This window comes from Aquila chrysaetos, chromosome 6, assembly GCF_900496995.4.
Source record: "Aquila chrysaetos chrysaetos chromosome 6, bAquChr1.4, whole genome shotgun sequence".
Lineage (NCBI taxonomy): Eukaryota > Metazoa > Chordata > Aves > Accipitriformes > Accipitridae > Aquila > Aquila chrysaetos.
In genome coordinates, this window is record NC_044009.1 from 27,991,065 (window position 1) to 28,004,392 (window position 13,328).

The window sequence follows — 13,328 nt, forward strand, 5'->3', positions numbered from 1 at the left end:
TGGCTCATGTTCACCCTGGTGTCCACCATGGCGTCCAAGTCCTTTTCTGCAAAGCTGCTTTCAGCCGGTCACCCCCCAGCATGTACTGGTGCATGGGGTTGTTCCTCCCCAAGTGCCCGACTCTGCACTTCCCCTTGTTGAACTTCTTGATACTCCTGTCAGACCATCCTCCAGCTTGTCAGGTCCATGTGGATGGCAGCATGACCCTCTGGTGTATCGACCACTCCTCCCAGTTTTGCACCCTGTGTCAATATTTCCCTAGCCTACTCATTTCTGCTGCAATAATTTATATATTTTTAAAGGGCCCCCTTCAACTAGAGACTCAATACACTACATGGTGACCCATCTCCTTTGAAACAGCACTAGTGCCATAGAGTTCCTCCATAGAACCATAGAATGGTTTGGGTTGGAAGGGACCTTAAAGATTATCTAGTTCCAAACCCCCTGCCATGGACAGGGACACCTTCCACTAGACCAGGCTGCTCAAAGCCCCATCCAACCTGACCTTGAACACTTCCAGGCATGGGGCATCCACAACCTCTCTGGGCAACCTGTTCCAGTGCCTCACCACCCTCACAGTAAAGAACTGCTCCCTTACATCTGATCTAAATCTACCCCCTTTCAGTTTAAAGCCATTACCCCTTGTCCTATCACTACAAGCCCTTGGAAAAAGTCCCTCCCCAGCTTTCCTGTAGGCCCCCTTTAGGTACTGGAAGGCTGCTATAAGGTCTCCCCAGAGCCTTCTCTTCTCCAGGGTGAACAACCCCAACTCTCTCAGCCTGTCTTCATAGGGGAGGTGTTCCAGCCCCCTGACCATCTCTGTGGCTCTCCTCTGGACTCGCTCCAACAGGTCCATGTCCTTCTTATGTTGGGGTCACCAGAGCTGAACGCAGTACTCCAGGTGGGGTCTCACGAGAGCAGAGGGGGAGAATCACCTCCCTCGACCTGCTGGTCACGCTTCTTTTGATGCAGCCCAGGATATGATTGGCTTTCTGGAGTGCAAGCGCACATTGCCGGGTCATGTTGAGCTTCTTGTCAACCAACACCCCCAAGACCTTCTCTGCAGGGCTGCTCTCAATCCACTTATTGCCCAGCCTGTATTTGTGCTTGGGATTGCCCTGACCCATGAAGAAACTGTTCTCAAGGCCTTTGCTGACATAGGCAACAATGGCGCTTAATGTGCATCTTGTGAACTCTCAGGATACAGAGGCCCATGGAACTCAATGTATTCCATGACAAACAAGCACAAAAAATATCCAGGAAAAATAACTATCTGTAGGAAAATAAGCACACAGCTAATAAAATGTGAAGAATGCAATGTTATTATAAAGTTCATCACATCTTTAATAGTTGGATTCAAAAATAAAGAATTCCTCAGCTGAATACCAGAGCTGTCAGTGCCCTAGGGTTGTAGTGGCCATGACCACTGCACATCGAGGGGTCAGTGATCCACAGGACAGTTAACTTGGTGAGGCGCAGACTGGGGCTGTGCTGAGCTGTGCTGCGGGTACAGCCTGGCCTTCAGGCCATGCCATGCCGCCTGTGTCCCTCTGCCACGGAATAAACTCAGCCAGCTCTTCATTACAGAGGAGCCTGCGGGCTGCTCCCACTCACTACCGGCAATTACACCTCCTGCCCAGCCTTGCCTTTATCTAACAGTGCAGCAAGAAGGTCTCATGAGACTGTTGTGGAACATTTTTAGCTAATGATCACAAGAGCATTCCAGACGCCTTTAGAAGGCCTTGAACAGAATAAACAGAAGACAAAAATAAGAAAGATACCAATTAGAAAAACACAGGTGCGCATTCCACGATAAAGAGAACTTGGCACAAACAACCTCACTTCGGCAGTTTATCTTGACCAATTAGACTGAGACAAGTCTTGTATGTTTTAGTTAGTATAACCAATTATGTTTTATGTTTATGCGCGTGTACAGTGTTGATATAACCAATCATTAAGTGTAACTGGGCGCGTGGACAGTGCGTGAATAATGTGTGCAACCAATAGTAAAATAGCTAAACGCATGTACAGATGTAACTAATGTATAAAATGATGTCTGATGCTCTAGTAAAGTGGACTTCACCCGATCACATTGGTCTGTGTGTGCTGTCCTGTGCCTCCGCAATGAGACCATTTGTTTTGACTGCAGAAATGATAAGAGTTGTTTCCTTGTAAGAAAATCTTATAAATGCTTGAAAGACCGAAAGGGGAGAATCTCTGCTATGGAGGAGGTTTGCACGGCATGCTGTGTGTGGGCCGGTGGCCCGCTCAATGCTACAGCACCTAGGCCTCCCACCATCTGAAGGGACGTGGAATCATCTATGTTATTTATTCTCTTCTGTTAGCATTGTAAATAAATAGCATTGTAGATGATACTTTACAGAGTCTAAGTGCCGTTCTTACTGGGATCATAACAGACCAACACCTCCTGGTGCAAAATGGGGTTAGATGAAGAAATCAGGGGATCGGGGTGTGCACAATCTTTCTATTATTTTCCACACAAATTAAACATGCAGAAATCCCCCCTTCCTTTCACACACACAGATGTAGTTGTCAAGTTCGTTGTCAGTGAAGTTTCACGGAGGCAAGGTCTGGCGATCCGAAGATCTGGAGGAGGCAGTATTTTGAGCACTGCGCAGTCCTGGCAGTGGCCTTGGAAGCAGCATTTTTGTGGGGATTAAAGGGTGTCCTGTTTTGGGAGCGTAATGTAGAAGGTTGATGAGCATTTTTAGGAACATACTTTGGATATAGTGGTTGGGTTTTGTTCCATGTAAAGGAGTATGTTGGAAAATCTAGGAAGCTCTTTCTTTGCACAGCAATGGGAAGCCTTTAGAGAAAAGCACGGTTACGACTCCACACATCAGGAGCAGTGTTTTAGGGCTGGAAGGCGACGTGCCTTCCAGCACCGAACTCTGTGCTCATTTTTCCCCAACTCCTGACACCATTTTCGCCTGGCATTGCAGAGTGAAGCCATGACAGGGCCGCAACGCCACTCAGATAGAAAAGCAAGCGTTTCGGCGTGGGGAAGGTGCCTGCAGAGGGAGGGCGGCGCTGCCTCAGGCGCCGTGACAGCGTCGCGGCCGCTGGGGCCGTTGGCACCTCGAAACACGCCGCCTCCGGAAGAAAGGCACGATGCTTAATCCCACCCCGTGGACCTGGGACCCACCAATCAGGAGAGAGGGTGCTGAGTTAACCTCTCTGCGATTGGACTTCGCTTTGACGACACCTGGTTTCGGACAGGCCGAGTGGGAGTGGCGGCGGGTGGTTCGCTGGGCTCAGGAGAGGTGGCCAGGGCCCGGGGGTCGACGGGGAGCAGCGGGCGGCCTCGCCTTTCGTGCCCTCCAAGGGCCAAAAGGAGGTCGACACCCCTTCGTTCCCCAGCGGACATGGGCCCGAGGGCAGCCTCGCAGGCACCTTCTCCCGCTCTCCGGGCCACTGGAAATCCCCCTTATCGTGAACGTGTCCTGACGGGCACTGGAGAAGGGATTTTAATTCTACAGTTGTGGAGACATTCTAGGTAGCACTGGCACCCACAGGGAAATCCTGAGGTGCTGTGTGTTTGTTTTAGATCGGCCTTCTAGACAAAAGTACGTCGACCTTTACCCTTACCACTGAAGTAGCTCTAGAAGAGCAATTGAGGAGCTTAAAGCTTCCTTAACCTCTAAAGTTAAGAATAACAAATTCTGTAATTCGGCACCTCTCAGAGATGCAGCAAAAAACCCATGGTGCTTTTTCCTAATTGTAAATTGGATAACTTAAAAAAAAATTAATTCGTGACCATCAGCAACCAGATCATGTTAAGAAATCATGCAGCTTAACAGAGTCTTACCCAAACTCACCTTTACCATTAAATCTGGGTCAAATTTTCATTAATTTAAGACACATTCTTTTTTATTATCATGCAAGACAGAAATATTTTATAAAACTGTTGAAGGAGATGATAAATGTGACCACCAACAGTGAACTTCTCTGTAATATTGTTCAAATTTCCATTTTTTTAGATTTTTTTTACATAGACCAAAATGGGTGATGTTGAAAAAGGCAAGATCTTTATTCAGAAATGTTCTCAGTGCCACACAGTTGAAAAAGATGGAAAGCACAAGACAGGACCAAATCTTTGGGGTTTATTTGGCCTCAGATCAGGACAAGCTGCAGGATTTTCTTACTCAGATGCAAACAAGAACAAAAGTAAAACTAACAGGTGACATGGATGAGGTGCAGTGTTAGAGGGGACATATATGAAAAGAAACTTTTTCTTTAGAGGTACAGTAGAAAGCCTTACTCACGAGGAGTTACTCTCACAGCTGTCTATTTTGCATTACTGCAGATGAATCTGAACTATAGTTTCAGAAACAAAAATCCTCGGTCCCTATATTAAAAAGAAATTTTACCAATATTCAGCATACCAGGTCAGAAGGTATATAACTTTCCCAGAACTCTGTAGTATCAATGGACAGATTTTAATTTGTTTCCTAAGAGTGCTTCTAGATGTTGTTTGCTGGTCACTACCCTCTACTGGCATCGTGGTGTGCTGCACTTGTTTTGCTCATAACACTTGACTAAATACTGTCACCTACTAGTAAGCTATGACTTGTCTTGTGTTTTTCATACAGACAGTCTTGAAAAGCAGTTGAACATCTAGAAATGGAAAGTAATTCTGTGTGGGTTTCACTGTTTTTATTTATATTATTTAAATATAAATTATATTATTTGAATCAAGCTACTAATTACAATACAGTCCTGTTTTTTTTCTGGTTACTAAGGTGCTTTAAAATTGGCTGACTTTTTTATTTTTCTGTGATTTCTAGGAAATGTTTTGTGACATTCACTTTACACTGGGACTCCCTTCATACAAAACATCGTCAGCATATATTAACTATTTTTTTCATTAAAAATTAGTGAACAAATCATACAGATGTTAGTACAAGTTTTTAAAAGAAAGCCAACAAAGTGATGCCTAAATCCACTTTAGACAGTGGGAAGAGTCAGCTCTGGAGGACAGAAGAGAAACTTGAACACGTGGTTACAGGTATTTCAGTAGTCTTCAGCACAACAGCAGGCTTCTGTTGTCAGAGACAGGTTTTAGCAGGGTTGGAAGGGAACACTAACAGTTTTTCAACTTCAGTCAAGAGATTCCGGGAACTCTTGACAACCTCATTGACAACCCTTTTACTAATGCCCTCCAATGGAGCACAGCCTTGGTAATTTCATGTCAATCTGTAGATGCTCATTTTCAACAACTGTATGAAATTAAAGTTGGATCTTCTGGATACTGGAATTATGAAGATACTTACATAGTTTAAAAGTAGTAAGTAGTTGTGTGTAAAATGGTGCAAAGAACTGCAACTCTCCATGATGCATCCTTTTGGATTTATATGTGACTTACTAAAGTGACACAAAGACAATGTATACCTTGTGCATTTTATATTATATATCATTTATGTTTACATTCCTCTTGGATTCTAGGCACATGTTCAGGAGCGTCGCACCTTTGATTTGAGATTGTTGATATTTTCATAAATATATTACGTTGGGCCAGCCTTGTATTTTACAATGATTTTGTTTTTCAGGAGTTGACTGGAGTGAGAATACACTGATGGAGTATTTGGGGAACCCTAAGAAATAAATTCCCGGTACAAAAATGATTTTTGCTGGAATTAAAAAGCAGAATGAAAGAGCTGATCTTATTGCATACTTGAAAAAAGCAACTTCATGAAACATGGCTGCAGCAGCTGTAATGTCAGTGAAAAATGTTTTGAATTTTGACTAGCTCCTATGTCAAGTTTTAGTATTTTGATGTTAATTATTAATTAGAGACTGGCTGCAGAGACTCAATTAAGCGCTCAAACTCTCTGTGCAAGATTCCCCTTATTTCACAAAAGAATCCAACTTATATATGTTTCAACAAAGATCCAGAAAGTACTAACAGCACACAGCCAATACTACTAACACAGGAGGGCATATCTGGCCCAGCTGGGATGTTTGCCAGTCCTCAGAACAGTTAAAGATAAAAACATTCCATAGACATACTCGTGACTGTCTTCAGCCACATCTTCCCAGGCCTACACAAGGCCATCCTCCAACCTGACCTTGTGAAACTAGTTCTTCAAAGGCTTGGCAAACATGCAGCACAACAAATTCTAACGGTCACTCTTGAAAACAAATGCCAGGTGTTCCGAGCTGCTCCCACACTGGCCTTAGCAAAATCAAATAGGGATATGTTTTAAGAAGTGATGTCCTAATAAACAACACTGGGAGGTGAGCATTATTTATATTGTCTTATATATTTCATAGACCTTTGTGGAGTGTACTATAGAAATACTGTTCCTTTCTACAAGGAGATCTGAGCGCCCAATTTTGCAACTAGTTGTTCAAACACCCACTGAAACTATTATTCAGTTGTGGCTATGTAAATAAGAAAGTGCCTGTAAGTATTAGGACTGACAACTAAATGAAGTTTTTCTTTTGGAAAAAACATCCTCAGCATTGTCATCTGTGAAGGTAAGTACCATACGCAGTAGATAACAAAACATAACCTTACATTAAAAGAACACTATATAAGGATGATGGAAGCAGAATCTCAAGAATATCAGATATTTTCAGGGGACAAGTAACCTTTCAGTAGTGATGTTGACCTAAAAGAATCTTGAGGAGATACCCGAATACCCATGACCTTTTTGGTTTAAAAATATAACTCCACTCAGTTTATTATTAGTGTTCCTTTGTGTATTAAAAAACCATAATCATCTACCGGTCATTTTTCAGAGTTGTGGATTTTTTTCTCCATTTGAGGCTAATATATTAAGGTATCCTTATCCTCTAACATGTAGAATGAATGAGGGCTAACTAGCTCAAGCAAATGATAGCAGTAGATACTTTCACCAACAGCAGAGGATTGATGAAGGTGATTAAAGTCTTCCCAAAACCTCCTCATGAATCTCTACCACTTAAATTGTGATTTACAGTTTAATTCTCTGTTTACACAAATTTAATAGATTAAAAGATACTTCACTCAAGCACAGTTTCCTTATGTCATCGCAGAAGGGAGCATTAGTACAAAACTAATTTGCTGTGGCATCTATTCCCAGGTACTCGTTTTATCAGTATTGTTCCAATGCTTACCCACCAGGGGCTTTAACTGATTGTCTTACAGTGCTCCACAGAGCTGAACTGCTGTTTTTAAGTAAGGGAATAAGCAAGAGCCAGGGAAAAAGTTCTGTGACACAACTGGATGAGTACCTGCTGTTTTTCCTTTTGTGCTGTAAGCTATAAGAGACTTCCCCCTTTCAGTTTAATAGTCAGGACCCGTTCTGTTGACTGTTTAGACAATTAAAACATCTGCCTGAAAAACAATTTTCTGGAGTGCTTTTCTCAATTGCATTTTGAAGAGTGCCATGCCACTGCCTTTCTTAATAGAGAAACACACTCTGCCTGAGAAATGCATTGGCATTTCTCCCTGTGATTCTTTTAAGGCATCTCTGTATGTTTGTACCAGAGGAGACCAGGTGAGACTGGCTACAGCCTGCCTTGCTGAGTTGGCATTGTGCATCCACACCGATAAAAGGTGCATCATACATAAGATGCATCAGATACAAGCTGCCTGTACCTCACTGCAGCACACCTGTAGAATTACAAAAGCAGCACAATCCCATGGCGCTGACAAAATCCATTCGCCTTTTTGGCCCTCCCACGAAAGGCTGCAACTCATCTATCTCAGGCCCACACATGAAGCTGCAGCCCAGCGTATGGTGCGCTTGGCTTACTCACCTGCAAACAGAGGTGTAATTTGGTGTGTGCCAGAACACAGACAGACTCAAGTTTTCTCCTAACATCCACTGATGCACACCAGGCCAGGCTTCTGAGGGAGGTTTTACTGTGACAGCATGTTGAAAGCCTGTGCAAGTTACAGAATAGACAAACCACTGTGATCTTCTTTGTTACATTTTATCTTTAAAAGAGAGGATTATAGTTTATACACAGATTTGGGGCTGCAGAGTTCTTTACAATTACGGTGTCACAGCAAATTGTTCACTATGTATTTTATGCAATGAAGACAACTGCATTTTTACTTCCTTCAGTCTTGACTCTGCTATTTGAGAGACTGTCAATGTGCAGATTCTTGCTGTAATCAAAGCCCATGCATAAAATCCCAGCAAATAAACTAAAGATGCCACAAGACCCTTTGAAGGAATGGTAAGAGAAGACCTCATTTAAACCTAGGCTTACTGAAACTAAATTGCTTTAAGTGTTTACATACAGAACTGCTACACAGTGACCATTTTGTAGTAAACACTGGTGTCAGTGCTCAGACAAACCTCACTGGAGTGAGATGGTGTCCTAGTTTCAGCTAGGTAATCAGTTTCAGATGGTAAACATTATTCACGTAGAATTATTTCACTCGTATGCAGATGCCCAAGGTCCTTGCTTGAGAGCTCGGGGTACGTGCTTGCCAGCCCTTCGTCGGCTTATGCGATTTCTCTGTGTAAGCGGAGTGTTCGTTGCCAGTGTTGCTAAAACGCAAGGGCCACTGGAAAGGCCAAGCTGCCATCGGCGGCTTCGGGCAGGCACCGCAGCGGCAGCGCGGGCAGTAGCGCGCAGACGTGCCCTGACAGCCTGGATGCCCTGCGGAGCGAGGGTGGCACCTCGGCTGTGTCCTCCCGAGAGCGGGATGTGACAGTCCCGATGTGACAGTCGCTGGCGTAGGCGGAGGGGCTGTGCCTGCGGCCGCGTGTGAAATCTCTTGACTTCACAGCTCCGGCAGCGCGTCAGCAGCGCGCCGGGAGAAACGCTGGAAAGATCAGTGTTTCAGTCGCCCTTGCCCTTACCTCGAAAAGCCTGCAATTCCACGTCCGAGCTACCTGTATGGAAAGAGCTCAGCTTCTTCAGAGGTGCGAGCAGCTCGGGGACGATCCCCTATAGCGTGTCCTCCGACGTCCCCGCTTTCCGCCCCCGTCGCCCAGCACGCCGCCCCCCCCCCCCGCAGCCCACTCGCCGCCGGTGCTGCAGCCGCCCCCCCCCCCGGCAAGTCGGCGGCGGCAGCGGCCCGGTGCGGTGCGGTTGCCGGGAGCGGCCCCTTCGCCGCAGCCGCGCACCGCCACGGCAGCCCGGGGCCAGGCCGGCTCCCTCCTCTGGCCCCCAAACGGCGGGGGCTGCTGGCGGGGGCGACACCGCCCCCCCCCTCCGTTGCCCACGCGCCTGCGCACCCCCCTCCGCCCGCCCTATTCCCGAGTGGGTGCCGTCGGCGGCGCCGTTTCTCAACGGAAAGCCGTGCTCCTGCGGCAGCCTCCCTGCGCGGCGGGGAGAGCCGGGAAAGCAGAATGAGACCCCACCGCGGGGCGGGGGGCGGGCACGGAGCTCTGCTGCCACGGCGGCCCGCGGCCGGCGGCAGCCAGGAAGCTGCTGCCCAGTCTGCAACAGCGCAGGCACCGAGACCGGGAGACGGAATCCTTTGTCTGTCGCTTCCTAAGCGGTCTCCGGGAGCCACAGCACCTGCACGGAGCCCCTCGTTAACCCCGACTGTTGCGGGAGACGGGGCAGCCCTTTGGGCACCCACGCGTAGCCCTCCCGGCCCGGCTGACACCCGCGCACCCGCCTGCACCATCGACGCGCGTCCCCATATCGCTCCCTCTCCTTGCAGGCTTACTGCCCGGACCCCCGCGCCGGGAGGGGCTGCTGCAGGGACGGGGTTCCCGGCAGGTCGGAATCTCCTTTGGTGGAAGATTTGCCCGTGTTTTCCCAGCCGCCCAAACTCCCATTCATGAATTTCTGAAGCCGCCTTCATTCAGTCTTTGGTGAGCGCATGAAAGACATTTTTCACGTGTTAAGATCCATGACTCCGTTTTTTCAGTCGCTTATGCGTAGGCATCGATTTAGCAATGAAACGTGCTCCACGTGCGCATAAAAATAACCCCGGTCCGTCTGCCTCGGTGGATGCGGTCGGCTTCCGCCCGGCAGCCGGTGCTGCAGCAGCGGGCACCCAGGAGCGGGCACCCAGGGGCCCTCGGCGCGCCCGCTCCCGCCGAGCTGCCCGGGGCGCCCGGCCCCGAGGGAAAGCGGCTTTCGGGCAGCAAGCCCCGGGCCGCTTTGTGGGCGGCGGGTAGGAGTCGGCTCTCTGCGCCTCTTACACAGCGCCGGGCGCGAAACGCCGCACTGACGGTGCGCGCCGGGCAGAGCTGCACGGGAGACGCTGCAGGCGTCTCAACTCAGGGATTCAAGAAACGGAATTCAGCGGGTCTTTCTGAAAGGGCTTCCGCCTGTCTCCCGAAGTACTGAAGCGGCGCAAATAATGCTATAAATTAAACCTCCTTAACGGAGCACTCGCGTTATCTCTCCCCCCCCCCCCGCCGCTCCCGCAGACGGCGGGCGGGAGCCGCGGCCGGGTTTGCCCCTTCCCTGCACACGCATCACAGACAAAGGGGCCCCCCCCCCCCCCGCGATGTTCCTGACCGAGGCGCCCGCCAGCGCGGAGCTCCCTCCCTAGCGCAGCTCCCCACCGCTCGGGGCCCCCCCGCCGGGGGACCCTGCTCCCCTCGCCCCGCACGCCCGCCCTCACCCCCGCGGAGGCTGGCGCGGCGGCTGCCGGGCGGTGCCTCCCCCCGCCGCGGGGCTTGCCAGCCCTCCCTCCTCCCCGCCTGCCCGCCCGCTCGGCTCACGCGTCCTCCCCCCCGCCCTCCCCTCCCTCCTCAGTGGTCCGCCGGCTGGGTTACGCAGCAGCCGCCGCCAGCACTGACGGCACTTGGCAGAAGGGGCTTGCCCGAGCGCTCCCGGAGCATCTCTAGAGGCGCGGCGGCAGCGCCCGCCCGGCTCACCGGAGAGTCGGCCCAGAACCGGCGGCCGGGGCCAGTACCAGAGAAGGGCTGAGCGCCGGGGAGCGGAAGAAAACCTAGAATAATACGAATAGTAATAAAGAGTGGTGGGCAGGAGAAGGAGGTCGCGGGGGGGAAGCGGGGGGCGAGGAGAAGGCGCGCCCCCGAGGAGGTGCCCGGGCAAGAGGCGGGAGCGGCCCCTCGCCGGGGCTGCCGGCAGCTCCCCGCGCCCGGGGGCGGCCGTCGGGGCGGCGGCAGCACGTGGCGGCGGCGGGGCATGGCCGCGGCGAGGGCTCCCGGGGCCTGAGCCGCCCCCGCCGCCGGCACCATGGCGGCCGCCGCCGACGCCGGCCTCGACGTGGCGGCGGTGGAAAGTTTCCTAGAGAGGCACCCGGAGCTGGTGGAGAAGTGGCTGAAGAGGAAGAACTCGCCCCCTAAAGCGCCTGCCGCCCCCGCCGCCGGCCCGTCGGAGGAGCCCCGGAGCAGCGGCTGCCCCGGCGGCGGCTGGGGCAGCGCGGGCGGCCCCGGCGGCCCCGGCCCCGGCGGCGGGGGGCTGCAGCGGCGAGCCTCCCAGAAGGAGCTGCGGAAGAGCTTCGCCCGCTCCAAGGCCATCCACGTCAACCTCACCTACGACGAGCATGTGCACGCCCGGGCGCAGGAGCCGCTGAGCAGCGTGCGGCGGCGGGCGCTGCTGCGGAAGGCCAGCTCCTTGCCCCCCACCACCGCGCACATCCTCAGCGCCCTGCTGGAGTCCCGCGTCAGCCTGCCCCAGTACCCCCCCCACCGCCCTGGACTACAAGCGCTACCTCAAGGAGCACAACGAGCGCCAGTTCTTCCTGGAGCTGGTCAAGGACATCTCCAACGACCTGGACCTCACCAGCCTCAGCTACAAGATCCTGATTTTCGTCTGCCTCATGGTGGACGCCGACCGGGGCTCCCTCTTCCTCGTGGAGGGGGCCGCCGCCGGCAAGAAGAGCCTGGTCTCCAAGTTCTTCGACGTGCACGCCGGCACCCCGCTGCTGCCGTGCGGCTCCACGGAGAACAGCAACGAGGTGCAGGTGCCCTGGGGCAAGGGCATCATCGGCTACGTGGCGGAGCACGGAGAGACGGTCAACATCCCCGACGCCTACCAGGTAGGAGCCGGGCAGCCTCCCGGCGCTCCGCTGGCCCCGGCTCCCCCCTCCCCGGACCGCGGCGGCGGGCGCGCCTGTCGAGAAATCCCGCCGCCGCCCGGCCCTGCCTCCGCCCCGGGGTGTCCCTCCCCACCGCCCTGCCTCCCCCCCCGGGGTGTCCCTGCCGGGGCGGCGGCGCTGCCACCGTCGGGGCGCCGGGGGTTGCGCGTAGCGGCCGGGGGTGTGCTCGGGGCAACTGTTGACGGGGCGGGGGAGGACTCCCGTGAAGGCGGGAGGGAAGGCCTCTCCTAGGGGGACAGCGGGGCTAAAGTGGCCGTAAAATCGGTACAGCAGCGCTTCTGGATGTCGCAGGAGTGGCAGGCAGCTTCACGCGTTTTCAAAACGTATTTTGGAATCGGCTGAAGAAAAGTTTAAAAAAAATGCTCGTGACAGTCCCAATGATAATATTCCTAAATCTCTCTCTCACTTAATGTTCCCCGCCTGCCCGCTGCTGAAATAATCCCATTGCTTTCAAAAGAGCATATATTTTCACCTTTGCATATGCCCACTCAGTCCACATGGCATGTGTTTTCAAACCTATTCCTAGGAGTGATATAACCAGTCCTGTTATTCTCCTACAAGGACTTTCCCCACCTTTTACTTTTATAGAGGTTTCAGTGTGAGTTGTGAAAACATAGTCCTGGCTTCAAGGCAAAAATTCCCTTTGACTTCAGGAGGGACAGACGTGCCTTCGCCTGCGTGTGTTAATGCCAAACAGCGCATTCAGTTTACCAGCTCGAAACGTACTTCTCCCTCTCTCAGTCCTAGGGGCTATTTCTAGCGTTTGTCAGTGTGAGACGCTATCAGCACTTTGAGGTTCTTGAGAAAACTAAGAGCCACAGAGCGACAGATCTTCTAAATTAGGATCTTGGAAAGCTTTAGAAAGGTGGGAGATGTATGTCTTTAAGAGTTTTAGTAATAGCCATTGCCCAATGTCTAATTTTGGTCTACAGTAGTAACAAAAATAATAAACGTTAAAAAACTGATGATGCTTTATAGCAAACCATACAAGGAAGAAACTTGAAAAATAAGATTGCATTATTTTTGCTTGAAATACAGAAAAGCCAAGGTAAATGTATTTTGGGCTGAATATTTATTTATTTGTCAAGCAGTGAAAAATACTAAGCACCTCACAGATCCAGACTGATAGAGGTTCCCAACCCACAAGAGTTCGAAGGGAATGGACAGAGCTTGGTAAAAACGCTGTAATATTCAGACTAAAATGATTGAGTGTTGGATCACCTTTGAAAAAATCTAAGCTTGCTTTCTTCCTTTATTTTTCCCTTTTCTCCATTATACACTTTCTCTTACCATCTGATTTTATACTTTCACTAGTAAAACTGTACTCTTC

General features: G+C 50.8%; 1 protein-coding gene and 1 long non-coding RNA gene across 2 annotated transcripts in view; one reads left to right on the forward strand and one right to left on the reverse strand.

The window, feature by feature from the left end:
- Positions 1–4,303: 4,303 nt before the first annotated feature.
- Positions 4,304–8,979, reverse strand: LOC115342915. Its single transcript, XR_003923950.2, has 3 exons — positions 8,859–8,979; positions 6,191–7,894; positions 4,304–5,821 (listed from the first exon to the last, which is right to left on the reverse strand). It is a non-coding gene; the product is annotated as an uncharacterized LOC115342915 (long non-coding RNA).
- Positions 8,980–10,718: 1,739 nt separating this feature from the next.
- Positions 10,719–13,328, forward strand: part of PDE11A (phosphodiesterase 11A) — a 145,878-nt gene continuing 143,268 nt past the window's right edge. The window contains 2 exon segments of the mRNA XM_041124451.1: positions 10,719–11,580; positions 11,582–11,938. Coding sequence (XP_040980385.1) covers positions 11,134–11,580; positions 11,582–11,938 — 804 coding nt within the window. The 5' untranslated portion in view covers positions 10,719–11,133.